Here is a 27,413-nt window from a genome sequence, read left to right on the forward strand (position 1 = left end):
CCATAGGAATTTTCTACCCTTCCATGTGAGCCACATGTCCTTCTGGAACAGTCTTCCCATCACGTATAAATTCCCCATCTGAACCTGAGCTGGGGCTTGACCTCGTTCCAGTCCTGTGCAAGCATCTTTCCTGCACTCACCTTCTGAGTCGCCCGGAACCTTCAGCACTCTAGTCTTCTAAGCCTTCCTGTGATTCTGTGATCCTGATTCAGTCAACGTCTCTAGTGCCTTCAAGTCCAGAGCTACGATTCTATTTCCTCTTGTGGCTTCTTACTCCTCAGCCTTCAGGCTTCCTCCTGATTTCAGTTGAAGAATCAAAGAATAGACTAAGTACTTGATTCTCAGGTTAGTGCACACTAATCCTTAGCAAAGTTTTGAGAATTGTCTAAGACCGAGATCCTTTGATGACAAAAACATGTTCTTGGAAAATGGACATTATATGTTCCTATATTTTGAAAGTCCTAGCGCTCTGGACACTGTACCTCGTGGGCACTCTGAACTTCATTTGACACTAAACTGAAGGTCTTCATGTTTGTATTCTTTACAAGTTTTTTTTAATTAACAACATGGAAAGGCTTTGAGCGCATATTCTTGACTTTTGAGTCCCGAATTGAACATTGTTTTTTTAGACATTCTGCAGAGTGGCAGAAAATTCTGGTATTCCTTTGAATTTGTATCTGCTCTCAAGCCTTACTTATGATGAAGCCTGTACGTGATATTGTTGTAAATAGCCGTTTAAACACCATATGCTGCGAACTGTTAGTAAACTACTCTTTTTGTTGTTTCTAGTGCACCGTACCCGCATCCACACATAAAGATACAGGGAGTACAAATCCTTCTGTGCAGTGTGGCAAGGCAGCAGAGCAGACCCGGTGACATAATACTATCTTTTTTTGTGTTTTATGCCACTCCCTCTTTCACTTGGGGGCAGTGTATGATTAAAGGGTTTTGGTTCCTTGATCACCGGATGCCCTTTGGAGGATAAGAGGTCCAGCATCATCTCTGTGGTTGAAACCAGGAGAGTGCACGACACAGTGGAGGCTCCTGAGATGGGGGGTGATATGGGTCCATTTGGGGAGGTTCAGGGTGAGTCTGGCCACTCTGTATAGTCTTGAGTCTCTTGAGGGGCTGTTTGGTGATTCCGGCATAGTGTGTGTTTCCATAGTATATCTGGCTGGTGATGACGGCTTGAGTGATGGCTTTTCTGACGTTGATCGGATCTATCTGATCAGATTTGTATACACACTATCACCTGGATATCCTGGTGCTGAGCAGGTGTCTAGCCACACCTAGGGCCTAGTGGGACTATTAGTAAAACCAGGTCTTCAGGCTCTTATGAGTAGAGGCAGGACATTCTATGCTTTAGGAGTAATGTAGAAGAAAGCTCGACCTCTGGATTTGGCTTTTCATGTGCATGAGATTGGTGCAAGTAAAAGTCCAGATAAGAGGCGGTGTCTGTAAGGTTTGTGAAAGCAGTTGTGAGCTAGATGCAGAACAGAGCCAGGCAATGACATCTTCCAACACATTGCACCTTATGAAGGTGGCCTGCGACTATAAAATTCAATACAGGCTTAGTGCTAAATAAATAACAGAATTAGGTTAACATTGTTTAAGAATATATTTTATCTGTTTAAGTGTTTCCGTCATGTAGAAGTGTGGCACATTAAAAAAGCATTGAAGAAGACCTCGAAGATTGCATAATTTAAGATGAATTCCAGATCATCAGATTTATGTCACCGGAAAAGTCAGAGTATCATACAAATTTGTGTTTCAACATGGTGGACTCTGTGTACATAATAAAGATGTGCAAACTCAGAGGACTTACAGATTTTGGCTTGGAACAGAATCCTTCACTTTGCTGAAGACTGCCTGGGCTTCCATCTGTAGAACAAAGCTGATGAACACAAGGTTATAACATGTCTGACACTTGCACTGAAGTTTACAATTGCTTCACCACACAAATAATATCATCATGAATGTAAAACACCAACACTGGCAAAAGATTTTGGTTAAGACAGTGAATAATTACAATGAATTGTTCTCAAAGAAACCTTTGATCAAAACATAACACACTAAATGAATACATTTAATGATTAAATATGGTAGTACAAGAAGGACATCACAGCGTCACTGTCAATTAATTAGCTAGTATCACTGGCTATGATACACAGACTACGGCAACTGAGAACGGTAACATAACTAATGAACAAGCTTTTTGAGCAAAAAAACAAATCTTGAATTAGAAACTTTGCAGGTACAAATGGACACCTTCAGAGACAGAAAATAATATACAGAAAATGTTGTTTCCTTCATTTGGGATTGAGTGAGCATCACACTTGCCAACAGAGTCCAACCAGAGGTTGGATTATTTCACGTTTAAAATCACTAACTAGCTAAAGTATGACGCATGAGAAAATGGCATCACACAACTTTTGACCTGATGATGTGGTCACAGGAATTCACATTATGTGTCTCTCGAGATTTGCTGGTAAAAACCTGCTCGGGGTTATTGCTTTCACCTCAAGGGTTCAATCAACAGCATCCTCAAAACCAGTAGGATAACCCGGTGGAATCTAAAGGCTATCCTGTTGCTGGAAAACCAACAAATTGGGAAGAAATGAAGTTAACATGTGCTGTCTGAGTGTGCTTATATCCTGGCATTCTGAAGTAGTTTTTAAGGCATGTGGCACACAGGAAACATCAACTCCGAGAACAAATGAAAGACTATTTTTTAAGAGTAAGATGAAAACAAGAGCAAACTTAAAGTGAAATTCATCTCTCTGCATTTCTTCCAAAAAGATATTGATTTATCCCAATAAGCATTAATGTTTGATGGTGCTAGAGTGGGGAACTTCTTGTCTATTTTGGAAATCATAACACAATAATGAAGAAGGGTCAAAAGAAATGGGCAACCTAATGCTACGCTTTTTGACCAGATGAAGGTGCAAAGGGCGGCATTATGTGGCTTGAAATCTGATAAAAAAGCTTTTCAAGATTCCAAACCTTCTAGATTCGAATGTATGCTAACAAGTTGCAGTGTACACACTCAGAACAGGAATGATTTGGACTATACTTAAATTTCAGCTACATAAAGTGGTCAGCTGTTTACTGAATGGCACAATATGTAGAAAAAACCTAGAGAATATGCCAGGACTTTCCTGGTTGATATGAGCTACTACCTTGTCACCAGAACCAGTCCAAGTTTATTACATTACGGGAATTATTAAGCAGACACTTCTGTTTTTTATATTACAAAATATTGTCAAACTTGATGAAGTCAACACAGCAAATTAAATTTTTACATTTACATTGTCTTTTATGTAAGGGCCCATGTTTCACTCTTGTTGGCCCTAACGGTGTTAACCTCTAATGCTATCCTCAGCATTTTACAATTTCCCCTTGTTTTTCTTTCTTATCCCTTGCTCCCCTTCCACTATGCAACTGCCCCTACTGGTCTCCCACACCCTATTTCTGAAATCACACATGTTGCAGCATTGGATGAAACCTCTACTTATCACGCAGTGATGGTCCTACTAAGGTAATGCAACATGAACCTTCCTCAAACCTCACTCTGGATGCGGTGGCACTGCAAAACTGCTTTAAGAGATGAGCAAGTCTGTTCCAGGGACTCCGGGTAAGAGGAGTTGCACTGGATAGTCAAAGCTCCTATGGGGATTCCCACATACTGAGTACCCTCCAACATATTTGAAGGAGCTGCACCAATGATTTGACTTTGCCTGAGCATTCCTCAGAGCAGAAGTAAGGTCAAATTTAGTAGCTACATTTAAAACAAAATGAGTCTCCCTCTCAAATACGATTAACTCATTATTTAGGACCTTTAGACAGTATCACTACATCTGAAAAACCAGGCTTCTCACTACACATATGTTTGTGCCACAATAGAATTCTGACTGAGATAGGTGCACCCAGTGCCCAACAACCAATTAGCCAAAGAAAAGCACTTTTTCACAAACATGTACTTCAGTGTATTAGAGTCCTCAACTTTTAATAAAATTGCTATCACAATACATTTACATATTGCATCTAATATTTTACAATACAAACTGCACAATGTAAAACACAAGTGGTACACACAATAATTGCACTTTTCTAACAACATATTCAATTCAGGAGTGAAGGAAAACCAAAATCTGCTAATATGTTCTAGGCATTCAACAATTATTAGATATCAACTTCAAGGCAACCAACCCAGTGTAAGGCATTAGTTTTGTTGTAGAAATACAGTTAGACACATATCATCTAAAATATATTGAGAGGCAATAAACAATGTGTAAAAGAATATTGCAGGTAAGAAAAGAGATTGTTTTTAAGTGTGTAATGTTTTATATAATATTGCTGTATGGAATATTGATTATAATTCTTTAAATGTTTTATTAGTTTGTACGTTTAGCAAGTCATTACCATTTTATTATTAATGTTTGCACTTTTAGTTTTTTTTTTGCTTTGGTAATATATTTAAATATTTGCTTTTGATTTCATAACCAGCTTCCGAATTATTGGCAAGTTGTGGAGTTTGCACGGAAGTAGAGTATGAAGTGTTTTTAACTTTTTGTTTTTACATTTTTGTAAACTGTTCATTGAATGTAATTGGTAAATTAGATACCTAAATGGGTAAAATATTTAATTGATAAATTATGTAATTAATTCTTAATTGGGTAGTTAGAGTATTAATTATGCAAGTTAATTACATTTTAAATTAATTGATTTAGCTCATTCTAATGAACAATATTTTATATTTTGTTAAGTAGTTAGTATTTTTATATGTTTTAGCATCATTTTGATTTTTTTGCAGGTTTTGGGGAATAATGAGGACTACGGTGGAAAATGTTTTCTACATATATATGTTATTTGGTAAATGTTTTTTGTTTTTAAAATAAGTACATTTTTCAAATGAATTGTATAAGTAAAATACAAATATTTATTTCTTTACAAAAATTGGTAAATATTTAGTCTTCAAATATATTGTGTTTAGCATTTCTGTTGTTGGGTTTGTAGGGAAATACAGAGTTATATTTTCTTAATGTATGCTTATTTTTATTAACTGCTCATTAACTGCTATTAACTGCTCATTAACTGAGTATTTTTTTGGTTTTATATATTGAATGTTTTATTATTTTATTATTATTTTAGGCATCATTTTTGTCATTTTACTTAATATTTCATTTTTGCTTCAATTTATTATTTTTATTTTATGTTAACATTATTTGAGTAACACCTTTTAGTAATGTAGAGTTTAAATTTAGTTTCAACAATTATAATGATAATTATTTTATTTATAAATATTTTGTAAAAATGTACTCAATTGTGTATATGTATGTTGTGTTTTCATAATTTGCTATTATAATAATATTTCTAAATAACTATACATTTTTTAGAAAAATATATATATATAAAAATATTTATGGAAAATGTCACTTACCCAGTGTACATCTGTTTGTGGCATGTGGTGCTGCAGATTCACATGCTATGCATATCTCGTCCGACATCTAGTGTTGGGCTTGGAGTGTTTCAAGTTGTTTTTCTTCGAAGAAGTCTTTTCGGAGCCACGGGATCGAGTGACTTCTCCTCTTAGTTACAGTGCTCATGGGCATCGGCTCCATTGTTAGATTGCTTTCCCACAAAGGGTGAAGGAAGGAGTGATAGAGTTTAAGAGTATAAAGAGATGTCCTTGCAAATGTAAATGTATCTACATATTTACAAATGTTAAACTTGAACGACTACAGGCTTCCAGGGAGGACAAAGGGTGCATGTAAATTTGCAGCACTACATGCCACGAACAGATGTACACTGGGTAAGTGACATTTTCCGTTCGATGGCATGTGTAGCTGCAGATACACATGATATGCGTAGACTGCAAAGCAGTTAGTCCTCCCAAAAAATAGCGGTGGCTAGCCTGTAGGAGTTGAAGTTGTTTGAAATAGTGTTATTAAGACAGCCTGGCCTACAGTAGCCTGTTGCTGTGAGAAAACATCAACACAAGAGTGTTTTGTAAATGTATGAGGAGTTGACCATGTGGCTGCTTTACATATATCACCCATTGGTATGTTTCCCAAAAATGCCATTGACGCACCTTTCTTTCTTGTAGAATGTGTTCTAGGGGTAATTAAAAGTTGTCTCCTTGCTTTGATGTAGCATGTTTGTATGCATCTAACAATCCATCTTGCTAAGCCTTGTTTAGATATAGGATTGCCTTTATGTGGTTGTTGAAAAGCAATAAAAAGTTGTTTTGTTTTCCTAAAATCTTCAGTTCTGTCCATATAGTACATAGGAGCTCTTTTGAGATCTAGACTATGAAGAGCTCTTTCTGCCACAGAGTCTGGCTGTGGAAAGAAGACTGGCAATTCCACTGTTAGGTTGACGTGAAAAGGAGATATTACTTTTGGTAGAAGTTTTGGATTTCAACTTTACAACTGTATGTTTGTGTACTTGGAAGAAAAGTTCCTCAAGAGTGAATGCTTGTATTTCACTAATTCTTCGTAAAGAAGTATTAGCTACAAGGAAGGCAACTTTCCATGTTAAAAACTGAATTTGACTGGAATGCATGGGTTCAAAAGGTGGGCCCATGAGTCTGGTAAGTACGCTATTTAAATTCCAGGAAGGAACAGGTGGTGTTCTAGGTGGAATAATATGTTTTAATCCTTCCATGAAGGCATTAATTACAGGAACTCTGAATAGAGAAGTGTGTTGAATAATTTGTAAATACGCAGATATTGCAGTAAGGTGGATTTTGATGGATGAGAAAGTTAAATTCGATTTTTGCAAATGAAGTAAGTAGCATACAATATCTTGTATAAGTGCTGTAAGTGGTTCAGTGTTTTCAGATTAACAGTAGTAGACAAATCCTTTCCGTTTGTTAGCATAACATTGTCTAGTAGTAGGTTTACGTGCCTGCTTAATCACTTCCATACATTCCGATGGGAGTTTTAGGTAACCAAATTCTATGACTTTAGGAGCCAAATTGCTAAATTGAGAGCATTGGGGTTTAGGTGTCTTATTTGACCTTTGTTTTGTGTTAACAAGTCTGGTCTGTTTAGGAGTTTTGAATGAGGTACTACAGACAGGTCTAGGAGTGTTGTGTACCAATGTTGATGTGCCAATGTTGGGGTTATGAGTATCATGGTCACAGATGTCTGACGTGGTTTGCTGACCAGAAAGGGAAGGAGTAGGAGAGGGAGAGGGGGGAAAAGTGTAAGCAAATATCCCTGACCAGTTCATCCATACAGCATTGCCCTTGGATAGTGGATGTGGGTGTCTGCATGCAAAGTTTTGGCATTTTGTGTTTTTGTTTGTTGTGAATAGGTCTATTTCTGGTGTTCACCACTTTTGAAAGTACTTTTGAAGTACTTGGGAGTGGATCTCCCATTCGTGAGCTTGTTGGTGATTCCTGCTTATGAGATCCGCTGGTGATTGTCTATTCCTGGAATGTATTCCGCTAATAGATGAATGTGATTGTGAATTGCCCATTTCCATATAGTTTGGGCTAAGAGGGACAGCTGAGATGAATGTGGCCCGCCCTGTTTTTTGAGGTAATACATGATGGTCATGTTGTCTGTTTTTATGAGAACAGTCTTCTGTTTGGGAAGGGGTTGAAACGCTTTTAGGGTAAGAAATACAGCCAATAATTCTAGGTGGTTTATGTGAAGTTGTTTCTGTTTTGGGATCTCATTCCCCTTGAATGGTATGATTGTTCAGAGGAGCTCCCCAACCTATCATTGATGTGTCTGTTGTGTTTAGGGTCTGAGGCACAGGGGCTTGAAATGACAGCCCCTTCATCAGACTGCTGAGATTCCACCATTGAAGGGACATGTGTGTTTGGCGGTCCATCAAGACTAGATTAGACTAGAAAGAAGTCACTGTTTGGATGGTGTAGCGGCTTGTTTTGAGGCTTGGAACTTGCCTCTGTTTCTGAAATATTGTCCTCTATAGGACCCTCTAAACCCCCCCTTTGATATTGTGTCTGTTGTCTCTGCTTTGTCTGGAAGGTAGAAGCTTAAGAGGATTGTGGTTTAAATCCTCCTCTAAACTGTGACCTGCGAAAGGAGCCTCTATATGGTGTGGTGTATAATGCTCCCATTGCCTTTGCAGTATCTGAGTCCTTTCTCAGTTTTTCTATAGTGGTATCCACTTCAGGCCCAAGTAAGTGTTTTTTTTTATCAAAAGGCATGTTAAGTATTGCCTGTTGAATTTCTGGTTTAAAACCAGAAGAGCGTAACCATGCATGCCTTCTTATTGTAATGGCAGTATTTACACTCCTTGCGGCTGTATCAGCAGCATCGAGGGCAGACCTTATCTGGTTATTACTTACGTCCTGTCCCTCTTCTACAACCTGTTGTGCTCACTTTTGATGCTCTTTTGGGAGGGGCTGTATGAATTCTTGCATCTCATCCCAGTGGGCTCTATCATATCTGGCAAGAAGTGCTTGCAAATTTGCAATTCACCATTGGTTAGCCGCTTGCGTGGCTACCCTTTTGCCAGCAGCATCAAACTTTCAACTCTCCTTATCAGGTAGAGGAGCATCTCCTGATGATTGGCTGTTAGCTCTTTTCCTAGCCTCACTCAACACTACTGAGTCTTGAGGAACTTGATGTGTGATGTAGTCTGGGTCTGTAGGAGCAGGTTTGTATTTTTTGTCAATTCTAGGAGTAATTATTCTAGCTTTGACGGGCTCACTAAAACTTTGGTCGGCATGTTTGACCATTCCAGGCAACATGGGGAGACACTGGTATCTAGAGTGAGTGGAAGACAGAGTGTTGAACAAAAAGTCCTCCTCTAGGGGCTCAGTGTGCATAAGCACCCCATGGTAAGCAGCTGCCCTAGAAACTACCTGAGTGTAGGCAGTAGGGTCCACCGGTGGAGAAGGCTTGGAGGGGTATAGGTCAGGATCATTGTCTGGGATAAGATCAGGGTCATAGAAATGCCAAGGGTCCACTGCATCTCCATGAGCGTATTGTGAGTGTGTAGGAGAAGGCAATGGTAGTGGACTATTGTATGGAGGTGAAAAAGAAAGCTGTGGAGAATGAGGAGGAGAAGTAGGGAGAGGTGCTGGTTTCTCCTTTTGTTTTTGAACTTTTGCTGGTGGTTGAGCAGAGTCTAATTCCTCTTGAAAAGCCAGCTTTTTTTTAGTCTTTAAAGAAGGTGCAATCAGAATTCTGCCAGTCTCTTTAGGTATATGGATTCTAGATTGTCTTTCATCCATAACCTCCAATATTGGCTGAATCTCAGTGTCCTCATCCGAAGGCTTGTAAGATTCTTGCATCGGCTTCGAGATTTGTTTAAGTTTTCTCGAAAGTCCTTGTTCCTCTGTGTATGAAGATTTTTTCGGTTCTGAAGTCTGAATCTTTTTCGGTCCCGAAAATGAAGTCAGCTGTTTCGGCTCCGAAGCAGGACGTCGAATCCTCGACTCTGAGGATGATTACTGGAGTCCGCGGTGCAACTTTTAACCGACTTACTCGACTCCGAAGTGAACGGTGGAGTGGCCTTTTTTGGCGCCAAACCCAAAGGTCGGTCGATGACAGTTTTTTTCAGGCCAAACCATGGCCTTCCGGCAGTGGTGTACCCAAGGCCTCCAGTAGTTTTTTATATATGGGTGTAGGGGCAGACGTACTCATGTGCTGGCCAGCCGTGATAGGCCTATCTTCTTCCGATTCCTGTTCAGAGTCGGTATCTCGGATGGAGACTGCTTTCTGCTCCTGTTCTTCTTCCATGACGTTGAGATGTTCTGTACTTTTCGACGTCATTTCTAATCTTCGGGCTCTGCGATCACTCAATGACTTCTTGGATCGAAATGATCAACAGGCTTCGCAATCTTCTCGGAGGTCCGGAGAAAGGCACATATTACAAACCAGATGTTGGTTTGGATATGGGAACTTCGCGTGGCACAAAGGGCAGAATCGAAATGGAGTCTGATCCATCAGGTTTCCACGCGGTAGGCCTGAACAGGCCGGAGTCGGGCGCACGCGCCCAGAAGGGCGAAATCTAGCTTCCGACGGTACTATCGGTTCGATGCTAGGTAAAAAACGAGATCAAAACAATACCGACGATTAAATAGGTTTTCTAAGGTTTTCCGATTTGAAATCTCGGAGCGAGAGGAAACACGTCCGAACCTGACAGCGGAAAGAAAACAATCTAACAACGGAGTCGATGTCCATGCGCACTGTAACCAAGAGGAGGAGTCACTCGATCCCGTGACTCCGAAAAGACTTCTTTGAAGAAAAACAACTTCTAACACTCCGAGCCCAACACTAGATGTTGGAAGAGATATGAATAGCATGTGTATCTGCAGCTACACATGGCATTGAACATATATATATATATATATATATATATATATGGAAAATGTCACTTACCCAGTGTACATCTGTTCGTGGCATGTTGCGCTGCAGATTCACATGCTGTGCACTGTTTCTGCCATCTAGTGTTGGGCTCGGAGTGTTACAAGTTGTTTTTCTTCGAAGAAGTCTTTTCGAGTCACGGGACCGAGTGGCTTCTCCCTTTAGACTCCATTGCGCATGGGCGTCGACACCATCTTAGATTGTTTTCCCTGCATAGGGTGAGGTAGGAGTGGTAGAATGAGGATACTAAAGTTGTCCATGCAATGGAGTAGATATGTATGTACATAGTGTGATAAAGGAATATTTATTTATATATATACAATTTAAATGCAACTAAAACGGCTACAGGCTCCCGGGAGGTGGGAGGGCGCATGTGAATCTGCAGCACAACATGCCACGAACAGATGTACACTGGGTAAGTGACATTTTCCATTCGATGGCATGTGTAGCTGCAGATACACATGCTGTGCATAGACTGCAAAACAGTAATACTCCTGAAAGCGGTGGTCAGCCTGTAGGAGTTGAAATTGTTTGAAATAATGTTCTTAATACAGCCTGTCCTACTGTGGCTTGTTGTGTTGCTAACACATCTACACAGTAATGTTTAGTAAAGGTATGAGGTGTAGACCAAGTGGCTGCTTTACAAATCTCTGTCATTGGTATATTACCTAGAAAGGCCATTGTTGCTCCTTTCTTTCTAGTGGAGTGTGCCTTTGGTGTAATGGGTAATTCTCTTTTAGCTTTGAGGTAACAGGTCTGAATACATTTAACTATCCATCTGGCTATGCCCTGTTTGGATATAGGGTTACCAGCATCGGGTTTTTGGAAAGCACGAACAATTGTTTATTTTACGAAATGCTTTTGTTCTGTCTATGTAATACATTGGCGCTCTCTTTATATCTAATGTATGCAGTGCTCTTTCTGCTACCAAGTCTGGTTGTGGGAAGAAGACTGGGAGCTCAACTGTTTGGTTTAGATGAAATGGTGATATGACTTTTAGTAAAAAAATTTGATTTGTACGGAGTACCACTTTATGTTTGTGTGTTTGTATAAAGGGTTCTTCAATAGTAAACGTCTGTATTTCACTAACTCTTCGAAGTGAAGTGATGGCTATTAGAAAAGCTCCCTTCCAAGTTAAGAATTGGATTTGACAAGAATGCATGGGTTCAAACGGTGGACCCATGAGTCGTGTAAGTAAAATATTAAGATTCCACGAGGGTACTGGTGGGGTTCTTGGAGGTATGATCCTTTTTAGTCCTTCCATAAAGGCTTTAATAACTGGGATTCTAAAAAGTGACTTTGTATGTTTAATCTGCAGGTAAGCAGAGATTGCAGTGAGATGAATTTTGATGGAAGAAAAAGCGAGATTAGCTTTTTGTAAGTGTAGTAAGTAACTCACAATGTTTTGTATGGAGGCATCTAATGGCGTGATTTGATTTGCTTGGTAGTAGAAAACAAACCTTTTCCATTTAATAGCATAACAATGACTTGTTGTCGGTTTCCTTGCCTGTTTAATGACTTCCATACACTCAGTTGAAAGATTTATAAGACTTCAGGAGCCAGATTGCTATGTTGAGCGATGCTGGATTGGGGTGTCTGATCTGTTGTTTGTGTTGTGTTAACAGATCTGGACTGTTTGGGAGTTTGATGTGAGGTACTACTGAGAAGTCCAACAGTGTGGTGTACCACGGTTGGCGAGCTCACGTTGGCGCTATGAGTATTAGTTTAAGTTTGTTTTCACTCAGTTTGTTGACTAGGAAAGGAATGAGAGGGAGAAGGGGGAAAGCGTGAGCAAATATCCCTGACCAATTGATCCATAGAGCATTGCCCTTGGACTGAGGGTGTGGGTACCTGGATGCGAAGTTTTGGCATTTTGCGTTTTGTTTTGTTGCAAACAGATCTATGTCTGGTGTCCCCCAGCGGTAGAAGTAATCTTGTAGAATCTGGGGATGTATTTCCCACTCGTGAGTTTGCTGGTGATCTCGACTGAGATTGTCAGCTAAATGATTGTGAATGCCTGGTATATGTTGTGCTATCAGGCGAATGTTGTTGTGAATTGCCCAATGCCAATTTTTTTGTGCTAGGAGACACAGTTGTGACGAGTCTGTCCCCCCTTGTTTGTTTAAATAGTACATTGTTGTCATATTGTCTGTTTTGACAAGAATGTGTTTGTGGACTAGAAGGGGTTGAAAGGCTTTTAGTGCTAGAAAGACTGCTAGTAGTTCTAAGAGATTTATGTGAAGTTGTTTTTGTTGACTGTCCCATTGACCTTGTATACCGTGATTGTTGAGGTGTGCTCCCCACCCAATCATGGAAGCGTCTGTTTGATAATGGCGTGAGGCACTGGGTCTTGGAAAGGCCGCCCTTGGTTTAAATTTATACTGTTCCACCATTGAAGCGAGGTGTATGTTTGGCGGTCTACCAACACCAGATCTAGAGGTTGACCCTGTGCCTGTGACCACTGTGATGTTAGGCACTGTTGTAAGGGCCGCATGTGCAACCTTGCGTTTGGGACAATGGCTATGCATGAGGACATCATGCCTAGGAGTTTCATCACCATTTTGACTTGTATTTTTTGTTTTGGATACATGGCCTGTATTACATTGTGAAATGCCTGAACCCTTTGTGGACTTGGAGTGGCAATCCCTTTTGCTGTGTTGATTGTCGCCCCTAAGTATTGCTGTGTTTGACACGGTATAAGGTGTGACTTTGTGTAGTTGATTGAGAAACCTAGTTTGTGGAGGGTTTCTATGACATACTTTGTGTGTTGTGAACATTTTTCTTGCGTGTTGGTTTTGATTAACCAATCGTCTAGGTACGGGAACACATGTATTTGCTGCCTTCTGATATGTGCAACTACGACTGCCAGGCACTTTGTAAAAACTCTTGGCGCAGTTGTTATTCCGAATGGCAACACCTTGAATTGGTAATGTATCCCCTGGAATACAAACCTTAAGTACTTTCTGTGTGAAGGATGTATCGGTATATGGAAATATGTATCCTTTAGGTCTAGTGTTGTCATTTAGTCTTGTTGTTTGAGTAGTGGAATTACGTCTTGTAATGTCACCATGTGAAAGTGATCTGATTTGATGTAGGTATTTAATGTTCGGAGATCTAATATAGGTCTCAGACTCTTGTCTTTTTTGGGTATGAGAAAGTACAGAGAGTAAACTCCTGTTCCTTTCTGGTGTTTTGGTACTAATTCTATTGCTTCTTTTAGTAGCAATGCCTGAACCTCTAGTCCTAGAAGATCTATATGTTGTTTTGACATATTGTGTGTTTTCGGTGGGACGTTTGGAGGGAATTTGAGAAATTCTATGCAATAACCATGCTGGATAATTGCTAGGACCCAAGTGTCTGTTGTTATTTCCTCCCAATGTTTGTAAAATTTGGTTAGTCTCCCCCCCACAGATGTTATGTGTTGGGGATGTGTGACTTGGAAGTCACTGTTTGTTTTGAGGAGTTTTGGGACTTTGGAACTTTCCTCTATTCTTTTGGAATTGTCCCCCTCTATATTGTCCCCGAAAACTTCCCCGCTGATACTGGCTCTGGTAAGTGGGTCTTGTCTGTGAGGTTGTGGGTTCTGTGCTTTGTCCTCGAAACCCCCCTCTAAACTGTGTTTTTCGAAATGTGCCTCTGCCCTGTGGGGAGTAGAGTGCGCCCATGGCTTTGGCCGTGTCAGTGTCTTTTTTAGGTTTTTCGATCGCGGTGTCCACCTCCGGCCCAAACAACTGCTGTCCGTTGAATGGCATATTCAGCGTAGCTTGCTGTATTTCTGATTTAAATCCTGATGTACGCAGCCATGCATGTCTCCTTATTGTTACTGCTGTGTTGACAGTTCTAGCAGCTGTGTCTGCAGCATCTATTGCTGACCGTATCTGATTGTTGGAGATACTCTGTCCTTCTTCTACTACTTGCTGCGCTCTCTTTTGGAACTCCTTGGGCAAATGTTCTATAAAGTGTTGCATTTCGTCCCAATGGGCCCTATCGTATCTGGCCAACAAAGCCTGTGAATTGGCAATACACCACTGGTTTGCTGCCTATGCCGCCACCCTTTTGCCTGCTGCGTCGAATTTTCTACTTTCTTTATCTGGAGGTGGTGCATCTCCTGAAGTATGTGAGTTCGCTCTTTTGCGCGCAGCCCCTACTACAACTGAGTCCGGTGTTAGCTGTTGTGTGATGTACACGGGGTCTGTTGGTGGCGGTTTATATTTTTTCTCCACTCTTGGAGTAATGGCCCTTCCTTTTACAGGCTCTTCAAACACTTGTTTGGAGTGTTTTAGCATTCCGGGTAGCATAGGAAGACTTTGATACTGGCTGTGTGTGGACGACAGTGTGTTAAAAAGAAAGTCGTCTTCAATGGGCTCAGCATGCAGGCTGACATTATGAAATTCCGCTGCTCTCGACACCACCTGTGCGTAGGCTGTACTATCCTCTGGTGGCGACGGTCTAGCTGGATAACATTCAGGACTATTATCTGACACTGGTGCGTCATAAAGGTCCCATGCGTCAGGGTCATCTTGACTCATTCCTGTATGAGTTGGGGATTGTATCATTGGTGGAGTGGCTACCGGTGATGGTTGCGGAGAGCATCGTGGAGATGGTGGCGGGTTACTTGTTTAGCCACCTTTGCCTGTGGCTGCTTGTCTTTTTCCTGAAAGGCAAGTTTGCGTTCATTTTAATCGGGAGGGAGAGTACTGATCTTCCCTGTTTCTTTTTGGATATGGAGCCTTCTTTGTGTATAGTCTGGCTCTATTGTTTCCAATTCCTGTCCAAATCTATGTGTCTTCCTTTGTGTGGACAGTCCTTGTTCCTCAGTGTAGGAACTTGTTTTCGGTTCTGAGGCCGGATGTTTCGGTATCGAAACCTTTTCGGCTGTTTTTTTCGGTTCCGACGAAACCTTCTTTACTTTCGGCGTTGTGGTCTCTCGGTGCCGACCCATTTCGGTGCCGCTATCTCGGTGCCGAACCTGCTCGGAGCCACTATCTCGAGCCCGAGATTGCTGTGTGGCGGTATCTCGACCGGAGTCGGATGACTTCGCCCCCAGCGTGCCCTTTTTCAGTGCCAATGATCGGTCACCAATTTTTCCGGTTAAGCCATGGCCTGTTGGCGGTGGCGTCCCCTGGGCTTTAGTGGTTTTTTCGTGAGTTTTGTGTTTCAACGTCTTACTCACGGTTTTCGGCGTTTCTTCGGGATCGATCTCATCCGAGTCCGATTCATGGATGGAGAATGTTTCTTCCTCCTCCTCGAAACGCTCTTGTCCTGTCGGCGCCGACGCCATTTGCAGTCTCCTTGCTCTTCGGTCTCTTAGTGTCTTCCTGGACCGAAACGCTTGACAGGCTTCACAAGTATCTTCCTTGTGTTCCGGCGACAAACACAAGTTACAGACCAGATGCTGATCTGTATATGGATACTTGTTATGGCATTTTGGGCAGAAGCGGAATGGGGTCCGTTCCATCAGCCTTGAAGAGACACGTGGCCGGGCCGACCAGGCCCCGACGGGGGATCGAAAAAACCCCGAAGGGCCACCGGAGCTCTTCAAAAGTTGGTGTCGATCTGTTGTAACTAACCCGATACCGAACGCAAACAATACCGACGATTTTTCCGAGATTCTAACTAACTTTCCGACCCGAAACACGGAGCGAAAAGGAACACGTCCGAACCCGATGGCGGAAAAAAAACAATCTAAGATGGAGTCGACGCCCATGCGCAATGGAGCCGAAATGGGAGGAGTCCCTCGATCTCGTGACTCGAAAAGACTTCTTCGAAGAAAAACAACTTGTAACACTCCGAGCCTAACACCAGATGGCGGGATGTGCACAGCATGTGTATCTGCAGCTACACATGCCATCGAACATATATATATATGGAAAATGTCACTTACCCAGTAAGGAGTGCTGCAGATTCACATGCTATGCATATCCATTCCGACATCTGGTGTCCTCTGTATGTTCTTCTAAACCCACCTCGTTGGTACTGGGTTTGATATGGTTGTTTTGTTTGTGAGGTAGAAGCCTCGGAGGATTGTGCTCTAAAACCTTCTCGAAACTGAGGCTTACGAAATGACCCCCTATATGGTGTGGTGTAAAAAGCACCCATTGCTTTTGCTGCATCTGAGACTTTTCTTAATTTCTCAATTGTAGTGTCCACTTCTGGGCCAAAGGGGTGCTTTTTATCAAAAGGCATGTTAAGCACAGCCTGTTGAATTTCTGGTTTAAAACCAGAGGAGCGTAGCCATCCATGTCTTTTGATTGTGATGGCTGTGTTAACGCTCCTTGCAACTGTATCAGCAGCATCAAGGGCATATCTTATTTGATTGTTACTAATGGCTTGCCCTTCCTCTAGAACTTGTTGTGCCCGCTTTTGGTGTTCTTTTGGGAGATGCTGTATAATATCCTGCATCTCATCCCAATGTGCTCTATCATAGCGGGCTAGTAGTGCTTGTGAATTAACAATTCTCCACTGATTTGCTGCCTGGGAAGCAACTTTTTTCCCCGCAGCGTCACATTTTCTGCTTTCTTCATCAGGAGGAGGTGCATCTTCTGAAGACTGGCTATTTGCACTCTTTCGTGCTGCACTAACCACCACTGAATCTGTAGGCACCCGATGAATAATATAATCTGGGTCAGAGGGTGCAGGCTTATATTTCTTTTCTATTCTAGGTGTAATGATTCTAGATTTCACAGGCTCATTAAAAATTTGGTTTGCATGTTTTACCGTGCCTGGTATTATTGGGAGACATTGGTACCTAGAATGTGTTGAAGATAATGTATTAAATAAAAAATCTTCTTTTGATGGCTCTGAATGCACTGTTACCCCATGATAAGCTGCAGCCCTGGCTATGACCTGGTTGTATACGGTGGTATCCTCAGGTGGAGATGGTTTGGATGGGTAAGTATCTGTGTCATTATCTGGGATGGGATCAGGGTCATAAAGATCCCATGGTCTACTATGTCGTCTTGTGAATAAAAAGAGTGTGTTGGAGAAGGCATTGGTGGAGGGCTGGTGTTTTGGTGGAGACAGATAGTTGTGGAGGATGAGGAGGAGAAGAATAAGGAGGTATTGGCTTTTCTTTTTGCTTTTGCACCTTTGCTGGTGGCTGTACAGTGTCCAGTTCCTCTTGGAAAGCCAGCTTTCTTTTTTGTTTTTAAAGGAGGTGCATTAACAATCCTTCCTGTCTCTTTATGGATGTGTTTTCTAGATTGTCTCTCATCCATAATTTGTAGAATGGGCTCATTGTCCGACTCTTCCTCAGAGGTTTTATGGCTTTCTCTAAATTTCTTGGAAAATCCTTGCTCCTCTGTATATGATGTATTTTTCGGTTCAGAAGTTTGTTGTTTTTTCGGTTCTGAAAATGTTGTGTAAGGTCTTGGCTCTGAAGAAGACTTTCAAATTTTTGACTCTGAAACTTGGGGTTTCCTGCTGGAGACCGAAACGGAGCCCTCCATAGTTTTACTCGACTCTGAAGTGGACGGAGGAGTGGCCTTTTTCAGCGCCGATCCCGAAGTTCGGTCGCCGACAGTCTTTTCTCAGGCCGAACCATGGCCTTCCGGCAGTGGTGTACCCAAGGCCTTAGGATGTTTTTTATGTAGGGGTGCAGGGGCAGACGTACTCACATGCTGGCCAGCTGTGATGGGTCTGTCGTCTTTGGATTCCTGTTCGGAGTCTATGTCTCGGATGGAGACTGCTGTCTGCGCCTGCTCTTCTTCAGTGACGTCAAGATGTTCACTGCTTTTCGACGCCATTTCAAGTCTTAGGGCACTTCGAGAGTTTTTTTTTTTAATGAAACGATTGACAGGCCTCACAGTTTTCCTCCCGATGGTCTAGAGAAAGGCACAAGTTACAAACCAAGTGCTGGTCTAAATAGGGGTACTTCGCGTGGCATCAAGGTCAGAATCGTAATGGAGTCCGATCCATCAGGCTTTCTACGTGGTAGGCCCGAATAGGCCCGAGTTGGGCGTGTGCGCCCCGAAGGGCGAACAAAAGTAATTTTCCAATGGTACTACCGGTTCGATGCTAGATGGAGAACGCGATCGAAACAATACCGACGAAAAGGAAGGTTTCCTAAGGTTTTCCGAATCGAAATTTCAGAGCGAGAGGAAACATGTCCGAACCCGAAGGCAGAAAGAAAACAATCTAACAATGCAGTCGATGCCCATGCGCAATGGAACCGAGAGGAGGAGTCACTCGATCCCATGACTCCAAAAATACTTCTTCGAAGAAAAACAACTTGTAACACTCCGAGCCCAACACTAGATGTCGGAATGGATACGCATAGCATGTGTATCTGCAGCTACACATGCCATCAAACATATATATATATGGTAAATGCCACTTACCCAGTGTACATCTGTCTGTGGCATGTTCCGCTGCAGATTCACATGCTGTGCATTATCTAGCCATCTAGTGTTGGGCTTGGAGTGTTACAAGTTGTTTTTCTTTGAAGAAGTGTTTTTGAGTCACAGGATCGAGTGACTCCTCCTCTTTGGTTCCACTGCGCACGGGCATCGACTCCATTGCTAGATTGTTTTCCCGCAGAGGGTAAAGGAAGGAGTGATATAGTATATGGGTACAAAGTAAAAAGATGTCCATGCTAATGTAAATGTATATACATATTTACAAATGTTTGTAACTTAAACGACTACAGGCTTCTGTGGAGGTGGGAGGGTGCATGTGAATCTGCAGCAGAACATGCCACGAACAGATGTACACTGGGTAAGTGACATTTTCCGTTCGATGGCATGTGTAGCTGCAGATGCACATGCTGTTCATAGACTACAAAGCAGTTTGTCCTCCCATAAAGAGCAGTGGTTAGCCTGTAGGAGTTGTAGTTGTTTGAAATAATGTTCTTAGTACAGCTTGGCCTACTGTCGCTTGTTGTAGAGATAATACGTCTACACAGTAGTGTTTAGTGAAAGTATGTGGTGTTGGTCAAGTGGTAGCTTTACATATTTCAGCCATTAGTATATTTCCTAAGAAAGCCATTGTGACACCTTTTTTCCTTGTAGAATGTGTTTTAGGAGTAACTAGAAGCTGTCTTTTTGCTTTAAGATAGCATGTTTGGATGCATTTTACAATCCATCCTGCTAAACCTTGTTTAGATATGAGATTCCCTGTATGAGGTTTCTGGAAAGCGACAAATAGTTGTTTAGTCTTGCTAAATGGTTTAGTTCTATCTATATAGTACATTAAAGCTCTTTGATCTATAATGTATGTAGAGCTCTTTCTGCCACAGAATCTGGCTGTGGGAAGAATACTGGCAGTTCCACTGTTTGATTTATATGAAATGGTGATACCACTTTTGGTAAAATAAATTGGGTTTGTTCTTAGTACTAGTTTGTGCTTGTGTACTTGGAAGAACGGTTCTCCAAGAGTAAAGGCTTGGATTTCACTTACTCTTCTTAAAGAAGTAATTGCCACTAGGAAGGCAACTTTCCATGTTAGAAATTAAATTTGGCACAAGTGCATAGGTTGAAATGGTGGTCCCAGAAGTCGTGTAAGAACTATATTTAAATTCCATGAAGAAACTGGTGGTGTTCTGGGTAGAATGATGCGTTTTAAACATTCCATGAAAGCTTTAGTGACAGGAACTCCAAATAAAGAGCTATGTTGTTTATTTTGTAAATATGCTGAAATTGCAGTAAGGTGATTTTTTATTGAAGAGAATGCTACATTTGCTTTTTGTAAATGAAGTAAATAACATCCGATGTCTTGTGTTGACACTGTATGAGGGACAATATTTTTGATTGACAGTAATATACAAATATTTTCCATTTGTTTGCATAGCACTGTCTAGCAGTGGGCTTTCTTGCTTGCTTAATAACTTCCATACATTCTGATGGGAGTTGTAAATATCCAAACTCTATGACCTCAGGAGCCAAATTGCTAGATTGAGTGATTTGGGATTTGGATGTCTGATTTGACCTTTGGTTTGTGTCAACAGATCCGGTCTGGCTGGGAGTTTGGAGTGTGGTACTACTGACAGATCCAATAATGTTGTGTACCACGGTTGACGTGGCCATGTTGGTGCTATGAGTATCATGGTGAGGGAAGTTTGACGCAACTTGTTGACTGTAAATGGAAGGAGTGGGAGGGGGGAAAAGCGTATGCAAATATCCCTGACCAACTGATCCATAAAGCATTGCCCCTGGATAGGGGATGTGGGTGTCTGGATGCGAAGTTTTGGCATTTTGTGTTTTCGCTTGTTGCAAACAGATCTATGTTTGGTGTTCCCCACTTTTGAAAGTATTTTTGAAGTACTTGAGGATGAATCTCCCATTCGTGTGTTTGTTGGTGATTTCTGCTGAGGATGTCTGCCAATTGATTGTCTGTGCCTGGAATGTATTGTGCTAACAGATGCATTTGGTTGTGAATTGCCCATTTCCAAATTTGTTGCGCTAGAATGGAGAGTTGGGATGAATGTGTCCCTCCCTGTTTGTTTAGATAGTACATGGTTGTCATGTTGTCTGTTTTGATAAGAACATTCTTCTGTGTGAGAAGAGGTTGAAAAGCTTCGAGTGCTAGAAAGACAGCTAATAACTCCTAGTGGTTTATGTGTGGCTGTTTGTGTTTGACATCCCATTGACCTTGAATGTTGTGATTGTTTAGGTGAGCTCCCTAACCAATCATCGATGCATCTGTTGTAATTATGGACTGAGGCACAGGGTCTTGAAATGGCCGCCCTTTGCTTAGATTTGTGGAATTCCACCACTGAAGGGACATGCATGTTTGGCAGTCTATCAACACTAGATCTTGAAGTTGACCGTGTGCCTCAGACCATTGTTGTGTAAGGCACTGTTGTAAGGGCCGCATGTTTAGTCTTGCGTGTGGAACAATTGCAATACATGATGCCATCATTCCTAAAATTTTCGTGACAAATCTGACAGTATATCGTTGATTTGTCTGTATCGGTGTGATTATATTTTGGAAAGCTTGTATCCTTTGTGTATTTGGATATGCTAGAGCTTGTTGAGTATTTAGTATTGCACCTAGATATTGTTGTATTTGTGCTGGTTGCAGGTGTGATTTTTGATAAGTTATTGAAAACCCTAAGGTGTGCAGGGTTTGATTACATAATGCGTTTGATTTTGGCATTGCGTATGATTGTTTGATTTTATTAGCCAATCGTCTAGGTATGGAAAGACATGTTTTTGTTGTCTTCTTAGGTAGGCTGCGACTACTGCTAAGCACTTTGTGAATACCCGTGGAGCTGTTGTTATTCCAAAGGGCAACACTTTGAACTGGTAGTGCTTTCCTTGAATGACAAACCTGAGATATTTTCTGTGTGCAGGATGGATGGGTATATGTAAATATGCATCTTTGAGGTCTAATGCTGTCATGAAATCTTGTTGTTGTAACAATGGGACTCCATGGGACTACATCCTGTGGTGTTACCATGTGAAAGTGTTCTGATAGGATGTAAAGATTGAGAGTTCTGAGATCTAGTATTGGTCTCAATGTTCCGTCTTTTTGGGGAATTTCACTAACTCTTCGTAGTGAAGTGATTGCGACGAGGAATGATACTTTCCATGTTAGATATTGAATCTGACACAAATGCATGGGTTCAAAGGGTGGACCCATGAGCCGTGTGAGTACAATATTGAGATCCCATGAAGGCACTGGTGGTGTTCTTGTTTTGCATATTTTGTAAATAGGCTGAAATAGCTGTGAGATGTATTTTAATGGATGAAAAAGCTAAATTTGCTTTTTGTAGATGAAGTAAGTAACCTACGTCTTGTATGGATGCGGAAAGAGGTGTTATGTGTTTGGATTGGCAGTAAAAGACAAACCTTTTCCATTTGTTTGCAAAGCACTGCCTGGTAGTGGGTTTTCTTGCTTGTTTAATTACTTCCATACATTCTGGTGGAAGATGTAGATATTCATACTCTAAGACTTCAGGAGCCAGATTGCTAGATTGAGTATTGCTGGATTGGGGTGCCTGATCAGTTGTTTGTTTTGTGTCAACAGATCCGGCCTGTTTGGTAGCTTGATGTGTGGTACTAGTGACAGGTCTAACAATGTTGTGTAGCATGGTTGACGTGCCCACGTTGACGCTATAAGTATGAGTTTGAGTTTGAGTTTGTTTTGATGCAGTTTGTTGACCAGAAATGGAATGAGCAGGAGAGGGGGAAAAGCGTAAGCAAATATCCCTGACCAGTTGATCCATAGAGCATTGCCCTTGGATAGAGGGTGTGGGAACCTGGATGCAAAGTTTTGGCATTTTGCGTTTTGGCAGGTGGCGAATAGATTTATGTCTGGAGATCCCCATTGCCGAAAGTACTTGTGAAGTACTTGGGGGTGAATTTCCCACTTGTGTGTTTGCTGATGATCCAGTCTGAGACTGTCTGCTAGCTGATTGTGAATCCCTGGAATGTACTGTGCTACAGGGTGAATGTTGTTGTGAATTGCCCAATGCCAATTTTTTTGTGCTCGAAGACAAAGTTGTGATGAATGGGTTCCTCCCTGTTTGTTCAGGTAGTACATTGTCGTCATATTGTCATTTTAGATGAGAATGTGTTTGTGAACGAGAAGAGGTTGAAAGGATTTTAATGCTAGGAATACTCCTAGCAATTCTAAGTGATTTATGTGAAGTAGTTTGTGTTTGTTGTCCCATTGTCCCTGAATGTTGTGATTGTTGAGGTGTGCTCCCCATCCAATCCTTGATGCATCTGTTGTAAGAATGGCTTGAGGCACAGGGTCCTGAAATGGCCTCCCTTTGTTTAAATTTGTGGAATTCCACCACTGAAGTGAGATGTGTGTTTGGCGGTCTATCAACACTAGATATTGAAGTTGACCATGTGCCTGTGACCATTGTCTTGCAAGGTACTGTTGTAAGGGCCGCATGTTTAGTCTTGCATTGGGGACAATGGCGATGCATGATGCCATCATGCCCAACAGTTTCATGACAAATCTGACTGTGTACTCTTGGTCTGGCTGTATTTGTGGTAATATGTTGTGGAATGATTGAACCCTTTGTGGACTTGGGCTTGCAAGAGCTGTTTGGGTGTTTAATGTGGCTCCTAAATACTGTTGAACCTGCGCTGGTTGTAAGTGAGATTTTTGGTAGTTTATTGAGAACCCTAGTGTGTGTAGGGTGTTTATTACATAACGTGTATGGTATTGGAACTGTGTTTGAGTGTTGGCTTTTATTAGCCAGTCGTCGAGATATGGAAAGACATGGATATGTTGTCTCCTTATGTTGGATGCGACTACGGCAAGGCATTTTGCAAATACCCTGGGAGCTGTTGTTATCCCGAAAGGTAACACTTTGAACTGGTAATATTTTCCTTGTATTACAAACCAGAGATATTTGCTGTGCGCTGGATGGATGGGTATGTGAAAATACGCATCTTTTAGATCCGGTGTTGCCATAAAATGTTGTTGTTGTAACAACAGGACTACATCCTGTAGTGTTACCATGTGAAAGTGTTCTGATAGGATGTAAAGACTGAGAGTTCTGAGATCTAGTATTGGTCTCAATGTTCTGCCTTTTTTGGGAATGAGGAAATTTAGGGAGTAAGCCCCTGTTCCTCTTTAATGATGTGGTACAAGCTCTATGGCTTGTTTGAGTAATAATGACTGTACCTCTGTTTGCAACATTGAAATGCGTTGGGAGGAGAGTTTGTGTGGTTTTGCAGGTATATCTGGAGAAGTTTGTGCGAACTCTATGCAGTAACCATGTTGGATAATGGATAAGAACCAATTGTCTGTTGTGATGGGTAACCAGTGTGTGTGGAACTTTTGCAGTCTTCCTCCCACAGGGGAAGTGTGGTGAGGGAAGATGTGGATCAAGTCACTGTTTGGTGTGTGTGGTTTGCTTTGGGGGCTGATATTTTCCTCTAGTTCTGGGAAATTGTCCTCTGTAGGTTCCCCGAAACCCCCCTCTTTGTTATTGTGTCTGGTAAGGGGGTTTGGGTTGTGAGGTAGATGCCTCAGATGTTTGAGGTCTAAAACCTCCCCTATATTGAGGCTTTCGAAATGAGCCTCTGTATTGAGTTGAGTAAAGCACCCCCATAGCTTTGGCAGTTTCGGTGATAAACAACAGGACCTTATAGAGAGGGGCAGAAAAGGCGTCAACAGACTTGCCTATGCACTATACCACAAATTTCTTCCAACAGCAGGCGTATACTGTTTCAGTGGAGAGACGCCTGGCTGCCAAGATTATGTTATAGACTTCGGGAGGAAGGTGAAAAGCTGTCAACTGTCACCACTCAAACTTCATGCAAGAAGGCGGACAGTGGACAGGTTCGGTGCAGACCCCTTTTCCTGCTGCTGTGACAGAAGATCCTCTCAAAGTGGCGTTCTGATTGGAAGATCGATGGACATGCTCAGCAGCTTGGGATACTAGACCCTCCGTGCCCAGCCCAGAGCCACAAGGATTACTTGAGCCCGGTCATTGTTGATCTTTTTGAGAATTCTGGGCAGAAGTGGTATGGACGGAAAGGTGTACAGGAGGTCTGAGTTCTACTCAAGACGAAAAATGTCTCCATGAAATTGCTGCCTTGGAAACTCCAATGCACAAAACTGCTGACATTGCGCATTCTCTGATAACAGATCTAACTAAGGCTCTCCCCACTGCTGAAAGAGACCTTTCACCACCTCCAGATGGAAACATCATTCATGATCCGCTAGGCATTTTTGGATGAGTTTGTCTGCTCTGACTTTCAGAAAGCCTGTCAGATGTTGAACCACCAGAGATATGCCCTTTTGTTCCAACCATGTCCAAAGGTGGTGAACCTCTTGACAAAGGGCCCACAACCCCACCCCGCCCTGCTTGTTGCAGTACCACATGACGGTGGTGTTGTCTTTGAACACCTGCAACATACAGCCCTTGATAGTGGGAAGAAATGCCTTTAATGCTAGCCGGATTGCACAGAGCTCCAACAGGTTGATGTGGAGTTCGCATTTTGCCGGAGACTCATTTCGCATTTCACCAGATACTATGATCTCTGTACCTCCCAGGTGGATGTCCTATCCCAGGAGTGACCCATATGTCACTACTGTCAGATCTGGTTGGGGAAGGGAGAGGGATCTGCCTCTGACCCAATTGCAGTCCGTCAACCACCGTTGCACATCTTGCACAGTTCTCTCCAAGATCTGGACCTTGTCCGAGAGATTCCCCTGATGCTGTACCCACTGAAACTTTAGGTTCCACTGCAGAGCCCAAATATGTCATCTGGCATGTGCCACCAACAGGATGCAGGAGGTCATAAGGCCCAGCAGCCTCAGAGCCATTCTCACTGAAAACCCACCTGTCTGACGTGATGGATTGCCAGCAGAACAGGTGTTGGCGGATCCTGCCTCCTGACTGGCCCTTGGTGGGGAACCAGACTAGAAAGGCTTAGAGGCTGCTGCAGGGGAGTGGTGGCAGACTGGCCAGACTGTTGGCTCCCTTATCTACAAGGTTGGTGGACTACATGCCCCAGGCCATGCAGAGGCTGGGCAGCATGCGCAGCACATTGGCTGGCTGGGAATGGAAGTGGATGGAGACTGAGGAGGACGAGGGGCCAACGCAAGGGCCAAGGATGTGGCCGTAGCTTGAAGTGCTTGAGTGCTGAGTCTGAAGTGCTCGAGTGCAGTGTCTGCCTTGTCTCCAAAGAGACAGGTGCCATCAAAGGGCATGTCTATCAAATTGACCTGAAAACCCCCTGAAAAACCAGAAGTCCTCAGCCAGACATGGTGCCTCAGGGCCACTGTTGACTAAACCGCTCTGCCTAGCGAGTCAGTTGTGTCCAGTCTGCAGCCGATGGTAACTTTGCTGCATCTCTCTCATCGGCAATGAGAGCGTACAGCCCGGGCCTCGTCCAGGACCTGTGGGAGCACTTGTGCAACTGTATTCAACAGCGTGTGGGAGTAGGGGCCCAAAAGACATGCGCTGTTCACAGACCACAATTCTAAGCTGGTGGAAGAAAGCATCTTCCCAAGTGTATCCAGCCTTTTGGATTTCCTATACAGGGGTGTGGAAGGGAACGCACCCTGGGAAATGGAGGCTGGGATAACCAAGCTCTCTGGGGTGAAAAATTGAGCCCCCCAGAGCATGGCGGCAGGTAACGGTCCTAGTCAAAGGAGCCTGTGTTTGCTTTGGACCAGGTACCCAGTAGGACATACGTGAGGGCCTCATTGAAAGGGAGCATGGGTTCTGAGGAGAAAATTCCATGTTGAAGAACCTCTGGCAGGAAGTTAGTCCTGACTGCCACTGAAGGCAGGTTCAAGACCTCAGCTTTTCTTCTCACCACCACAGAATAGGACGATCCCTCCCCGGTGGCCATGATAGGGGGAGAAAGCATGCCAATATCTGGAGAATTATCCAGTCCGTTGGCTTTAGCCAAGTCTGAATGCCAGTCCATAAGTTCTTCGGGGGCTGATATTCTATGGGGTCCAGCAACCCTTCTGATTTATCCCCATAACCTAGGCCGTAAGAAAAAGGATAGGAACCCGACCTAGGAGGCAAGGCTCCTGTCTGCATCATACAACTCCCACCTGGCTCTGTGTTGGAGTTGGGGATTATAAAGGGGACGGTGCCACCCGAGGGTGCAGACAGGGCCGGGAGTGTCGCCACCAATGCCGGGGAAGGTCGAGGTGGTTCAACCAACACTGGTCCAGACCCAGGAATGGACCACAGGGTACCCCTAAGGGTTGGGGCAGGAGCCCCTGGCGCAGAACTCAAAGTGTCCCCAAATGGCTCTAGAGGGCTCGAAGGCTCTCCGGCAGGGTTGGACTGCCCAAGAATGAGGCCTTGTAGAACTCTTGGAGTTTGGCTGGGGTCACCCCAGCTCCTGGAAATTGGGGGATAGACTCAGAGCCGGCCCAGGCACAGGTTCCTCTGGATGAGGAGAAGTCAAAGAATGCTTCGACTTCTTAGATTTTTTCGTGTGTCTTGACTTATCTGATCGCTCCGAGGACTTGAAGTGGGACGGCGGCGATGGGGGACTCTGCAACCGACCCCGGGACCTTCCTCTCGACTGGGATTTCGACTTGCGCAGAGTCGAGCATTGTGCTGCCATCAGATTCAGGAACTGCTCGTTCAAAGCCTTTGGATGCATGGCCTGACATTTGGAGCAT

The 27,413-nt window shown here is 42.8% G+C and overlaps 1 protein-coding gene across 3 annotated transcripts in view; it reads right to left on the reverse strand.

The window, feature by feature from the left end:
- The window catches only part of ERAP1 (endoplasmic reticulum aminopeptidase 1), a 540,616-nt gene that overhangs the window by 293,147 nt on the left and 220,056 nt on the right, over window positions 1–27,413 (reverse strand). For all 3 annotated transcript variants that reach the window (XM_069225890.1, XM_069225880.1, XM_069225900.1), the window contains exon 10: window positions 1,826–1,894. In XM_069225890.1, the coding sequence (XP_069081991.1) occupies window positions 1,826–1,894 (69 nt within the window). The remainder of the gene's footprint in view (window positions 1–1,825; window positions 1,895–27,413) is intronic.

Source organism: Pleurodeles waltl, chromosome 1_1 (genome assembly GCF_031143425.1).
Source record: "Pleurodeles waltl isolate 20211129_DDA chromosome 1_1, aPleWal1.hap1.20221129, whole genome shotgun sequence".
In the NCBI taxonomy this organism is placed as follows: Eukaryota; Metazoa; Chordata; class Amphibia; order Caudata; family Salamandridae; genus Pleurodeles; species Pleurodeles waltl.